This window comes from Paramormyrops kingsleyae, chromosome 3, assembly GCF_048594095.1.
Source record: "Paramormyrops kingsleyae isolate MSU_618 chromosome 3, PKINGS_0.4, whole genome shotgun sequence".
Classification (NCBI taxonomy): domain Eukaryota; kingdom Metazoa; phylum Chordata; class Actinopteri; order Osteoglossiformes; family Mormyridae; genus Paramormyrops; species Paramormyrops kingsleyae.
The window spans coordinates 13,425,120-13,431,356 of record NC_132799.1 but is presented as its reverse complement, the minus strand read 5'-3'; the positions used below and the strand labels follow the sequence as shown (position 1 = coordinate 13,431,356).

The window sequence follows — 6,237 nt, the reverse complement described above, 5'->3', positions numbered from 1 at the left end:
GCCTATAATTATTTCCTCTTATATCTCTGCTTTCTTTGCTTAGGTATTCCGTGAAAAGTTTTATACTACCGATTAGTTAACCTTGCCCCATACATGCCTTCATTTTTTCCAAAGTTTTTGCCTGGTATTACACTACCTCCCCTTTCATCCCGCCCCACGCCGGTGACGTCATTGAGCAGAAGAGGCACTTTGCCTCCAAGTGACAACAGGAACGAAACAGACAACTGCTGTCGGAATATCTGTCATACACGAAAGCCAACAATCTTCCTGATTCATGGAAAACAGGCGAGCATCTTTTACATTCAACTTTTCTTTCTGGTTGAGGTTGGATAATGATTAAATAGCATACGTTTAGTGTATATATCGTTATTGCCAATCTAAACAAAAATCATTATAAGAGGTCCATGCTGTAAACTGAGAAGAATTCTTGATGCAGCTGAGAGGATTCGATGATGCTTCCGAGTCCATTCACTACGACACCGTTTTCTGTGAAAGATATACTGAATCTCGAGCAACAGTCGCAAGCATTAAATCTCGAGTCCCGCGACGCGTACTATCAGTGGGAAATTCAAGGGCAGCAGCACCATTTTCAGTCGACTTCTTTGTGCATGATCGTGGCAGGGGAGAGCCCCGGCTTGTCGGATGCAGATGAAAGTATGTCCTACTTGAATTCGTTGCCCGATCAAAATAGCAGTCTTTCTTCAGAGGTTTACGTTCCCTCAGCGCTTGTCCACTCTACCGTCACCTCTTCAGTGGCGGAGGTCGAAGATCAGGAAACCAGTGAGTAACAATGCCACTTTTATTAACTTAAGGATAAGGTGAAAATCTAGGGCATATATTTACAAATATATACTAATAACCTATTAATAAATAAATGCATATATGGTTACAACGCCGACATTCCAAAAATTTTAAAAGTGCAATTACTACAAATAAGCTAACGAGTTATATTATTATGACAGTAATGTTTATGCGACGTAATGAAATATATGTAATGAAATATATATTGATGTAGAAAATGTACAAATCAAATAGAGAAGTGTTCAGATTTATACCATTTCAATGAGGTATGCGAAATGTATACGATGCGTATTTATATGGTCTGAGTTCAAAAACATTTTACTTACTAAAACATTTTCTTGCGGGGACACTTTCAGCCTTACTTACATCATGTACTTTTATTTGGTTATTCCAAGGTCCCTTTTATCAAAGAGTTGTCATTTATTTTATCACACAAATTAAACACTAATCATGTTGGTTATGCAGACAAGTGCACAACGAGCCGTCATTATTACATAAATAGTACACGTTTGCATTTTAATAACATGAATTCGCCTCTAAAAGCACAAACATTTTAAACTCAAGTCTGATTATACGACTGTGATCTAAGGACAAAATAATAACATTGTAATGATCTGACGTTGCAGAGAACTGCAGTATGGTTACGAAATCTCAGGAGTGTGAAGACGGTGGACACTCTGACTCGGAGAAACCACAAAAACAGAGGAACCGGCGGAAACCGAGGGTTCTCTTCTCGCAGGCCCAAGTATTCGAACTAGAGAGGCGCTTCAAGGAGCAAAGATACCTGTCGGCGCCGGAGAGGGAACACTTGGCCAGTGCTTTGAAACTGACTTCCACACAGGTAAAAATTTGGTTCCAAAACCGAAGATACAAATGTAAGCGACAGCGCCAGGACAAAACACTGGACATCTCAGGACATCAACATCCACCACCACCAAGACGTGTGGCTGTGCCAGTTTTGGTCCGAGATGGCAAACCCTGCTTGGGGGGATCACAGAACTACAACTCACATTATACAATGGGAGCAAATCCTTACAACTACAGTGGTTATCCGGCATATACCTACAGCACTCCGCCGTACAACAACGGCTACAGCCGTACATACTCCACTCTTTCCACTCTCCCCCCGACTACAGCCGCCAGCGCCTTCATGAACATGAACCTTAGCAATATTGCGAGTCTCAGTGCTTCATCCCGGGCTCCAACACACCAAGGGACAGCCGTCTCAGCGTGTCAAGGAACACTGCATGGAATTCGTGCATGGTAGAAAGCTTCCGACCAGATGTCACCACAAGACCAGGATCGATGCTAAGGAATTTGAAATCGCTGCAGTATTTCTAAAACAAAGTTAGGTGTTTTGATATCTGTTGGTTGGTTGATATCTGAAGACACTGCAATTTGTCTCAACTGAAAAGTCATCTGCTCTGTATATTTCTAAGTGTGTTTGGTGTTATGTTAAGCAAGGAAAACGCTAATACTATCTGATTACTTCAGAAATGATTAGAAATCAGCGTCTCTAAAAACAAGATATACTATTTATTACAGGTAAATCTGCATAAAAGTTACACACTTCATGGTTAATACGTATATGCAAAACCAATCTGAGTTTCCTAATGTAATGAGAAAATAAACAGTTTATAGGTATGTAGCATGAATATACTGTTTTTCGTAATATGAGGAGCAGATATTAGAAGGGACTGTAAATGCTATTAATCTAATTTTCATTTCACAGCCCAGATCTATATGAAAGTACTCATTGTCTTCATAATGATGTAAGATTCAGTTTTGTATTTGTACTTAATACGCGTTAGTTTATGAAAATCATAATTTTGCTAATTACGCTACATCTAGCTCCAGAAATATACAAATAGAAACCAGTGGAAATGTTGTGTTTCTCACATATATAATTATAACGTTCCAGCGACATTTGTATTTTATCAATGCATTACTTGATTTCAAGTTTGCCTTTCCACACATTGTGAAACATAACCAACAGAACTGGCTAAAAGCATTGGGTGCTGATTATAGCATGGCGCATCTTTGTCCGTTCCTTCCCTTTTACCCAAAATGTCTTATTGAAGGCAGAAAGGAAAGGCTGTGCGGACTCAGAATAATTGTCCATGTGCCAAGTGGTGTGAAAGGAGGAAGTTATTCCTACATTGGGAAGCTCTGACGACGCGATTAAGCATCTTAAAAAGCATGAAAGAAGCAGTTAGGCTTGGGCTACGGGCTGTGCATAATAGCCGTTATTGGCGTCATGAACAAAAGGTGTGTGGTAGGAAGCTTGGGTCTTCATGAAAAACAAAGGAGTCCAGGAGCTGCAAGATTGACGTCCTAAAATATTCTTAAATGAGGCAGGAGCGGGGACATTATCTTAACAAGCTAGCTGCTCTACTTTGGTTGGAGAATGGATAGAAATGTGTTCAGTTTTGTTCGTTCTTTTTTGTTCACTGAGAAAGGGGCTCTGATTGGGGGGGGGGGCGGGGGTTGGGGGTTGGGAGAGCACTCCAGTCAGGCTCCATGAGATGGAGGTACAGCGGGAGGCTGGTGTCTGAAAGCGGGGTCATTATTGCTACAAGTTTACCCATTTGTCTACTTGAGAACGGGAGTACGGAAACTGAGAGATTCTGTGAGGTAGGAAAAACGAAGGGAATTGAGATATACGGACGCAAACGACAGTGCAAAGAAGCGTATACGTGTAAATGATTAACGTCTAAATGCATTTATAAACTAAATCACTCATTTAAACAGTTTAGCCAATAAAACATATTTCAACTACCCATCTTGTATGAAGTGTAGCACTAAATCCGTCTCTCCAATACCGTAATTTTAGCGTGGAGCAAAATCTTTATGAAAGAGGGGCCCTCTTTCTAAACAAGATCTCGCTGCCGCTCCATTGCAAAGAAAACGTTTTCAAGGAAACTGAAAAAAGTGCAACTTTTATAAAGTGCAACATTCAGAGGCCAGAAAAAGCGTAATTAATTCAAGTTAAATCTGATGCAGATTTGTATCCATGATAGGTCTTATAAGCTCAGATATTTCATATATTTTCACTTATGTTTTTATTCATTTATTCTATATTTTTTAAAACACGATTAACTATTTATTCAAAAGTTAAAAAAAAAAAAACAATAGGCTAGTTCTTGGACCCCTAACTAAGATTTAAAAATAAACCAGGCCTTTCTGCACTATTTGTTTGCGTCTCAATGATTACACATAGACTTTGTTTCTCAGAACTGTGGATTACCAGTAAATTAAACAGAGCCCCCTACGATGGTGGGTCGAGAAGACAGACAGGAAGCAGAAACTACAATTTGAATGGAACATCGCCGGAGAAGAGATCTTAGAAAAAGTCGCACATAAATTATTTTGCGATATTATACGCATTTCTATAAAGTTGAATATTTTTTAAACTAGTAAATACTAGTAAAATTATAAAATACAATGTAAACCCATAAATATTGCAATTGAAGATCCTGACGCGTCATATAATGATTTACAGGTGAGGCAAGAATACAACAGAAATGAGAAATAAATATGTGACAAAGGAAATCACATTGCGCCGGTGACATAACTCCGCCGCACGCATTTCCGTATAGGACTATTCCGTTCTCGGGGAAATCAACGATGGAATACACTGTTCTCTGTGACATTCAGTTTATAACCAAATACAATTATCGGAATAAAATAAAAATGATCCAAAATGCTTTACATCTAGGAAAGGAAACATATTAACGCACGAAAAAATAAGAGATTCTTGTAATAAATGCAAATCATCTAAGAGTAAAGCCATACCTCCAACACTGATTAGTAAAATACTGTTTTTGAGTTTCTGCTAAATACTCTAGATGCGGATAATGTGACACATGTTCCTATTGCATACATCTATAGATACAAAAATAAAGTAGGTAAATATAATATTTATTTATTTATCAATGTATATAAATTATAATCAACATATTCAATATATCAGTATATTGAATTGATATACTGAATGAATATATTAAGTGAACAATAGCATAGCAAACACACAGTTTGCATTTACAGGAACTAAGGGATAAAATTAGGTTTAACCGGCAACACTGTCATTTAAAACATCAGCTAAACTATTAGACTGCGTAGAGGGCAGGTTTGTGCGTGCTTGTTATGAGCTGTGAAATGAAATATTTACTTATGAAACCCGTACAAACATATCATGTGAATTTGTTGATATTCATTTTGGATTTGGATACATTTGGGGGATTCACTATTCGAAGGTACTAGCGTTTGAAAAGAGCTAGTGGTTACTTGTCTTAACACTCCCACAGACGTGTGAAAGAATACTAAAGTAAATAAACTTGGCAAAGAATTAAATCTTAATCAGTCAGATTTTTACCAGATTGAAAATGTTTATCATTGCAACAGATTATTCTGTTTTATGGGCTATATTTGCTTCTTACTTCAAAGATGCTTTATGTAGTGAAAAAACAAGACTCCCCATGAAGGTAAAGTGGAAAGATCCAAACATGCTTGGGCAGTATATGGTTTGGATTACACACATCGATGAAAAGGCTTTTTTAGAGGACAAAAAAGGAAAAAATGGTGATATGAAGGAACATGATTAGCCTTCAGTCATTATGAAACAGGATAATCAAGGGGTTGTCGAATATACTGGGAGATGGTATCTAGCTGACAATTTATTAACATGTCAAATGTGCAAAGTGATGACAGATATTAGATCCTGTTTGCTTAGTGCTGCTAACAGGTTTATTGTAACTTCAAAATCATCAGTTAAGTCTTATCTGATGTCCAATATAAATAAATGGAGATTACTGGATGAGAACTGGCACTAGTGGGAGGTACTTGAAATATTAATATATGATTGTAACGACTTGACATGTATAATTTGGGAATCTCTTAGGTAGAAACATTATTGATATACGAGTATAAACCTAAACCTGTCTTTAGGCTAACATAGTAAAACACAGTTACAATATAATATAAGGTGTATTTGGTATGCACACACTATGAGATGCACCATTATGAGTTTAATTTGCACTAGGACTAACCAAAGAGGGGGCAAATAAAAGTCACCAACCACTTCTAATGTCATCCCAAGAGCAATTTGGCATTTGAATGTAACTTAAAACAAACTGCTCTGGAATAATGGTGAGTTTATGAACATAAAGAGTTTAACTCAAGTAATCCAGGAATGCCAGATTTTGCTAATGCCAGGGATGCCAGAATATATTTGTAGGGATATATTTGTCGTCTACATGCACATTGCTAGAGAGATGATAAATCTGTTTCAGGAATTCCTCCACTAGACTGATGTCTTTCAGAGTAACCAGAATGTTCTTAATGTTGCACTTCTCGTCCTTGCATTGTCCTTATTTGTTGGAAGATTATGTGTAGTTCTTGATACTATTCTTCTTACACTTGTAACTGGGCATTCTT

At 37.6% G+C, this 6,237-nt stretch overlaps 1 protein-coding gene across 1 annotated transcript; it reads left to right on the top strand.

Annotated features, from left to right (window-relative positions):
• The first annotated feature begins 205 nt into the window (after window positions 1-205).
• On the top strand, window positions 206-2,486 carry LOC111849602 (homeobox protein Nkx-2.5). The gene is made up of 2 exons (XM_023822635.2): window positions 206-780; window positions 1,428-2,486. Exons 1-2 carry the CDS (start codon window positions 450-452, stop codon window positions 2,066-2,068), a joined length of 972 nt encoding a protein of 323 aa, XP_023678403.2. The 5' UTR covers window positions 206-449; the 3' UTR covers window positions 2,069-2,486.
• Window positions 2,487-6,237: the final 3,751 nt, after the last annotated feature.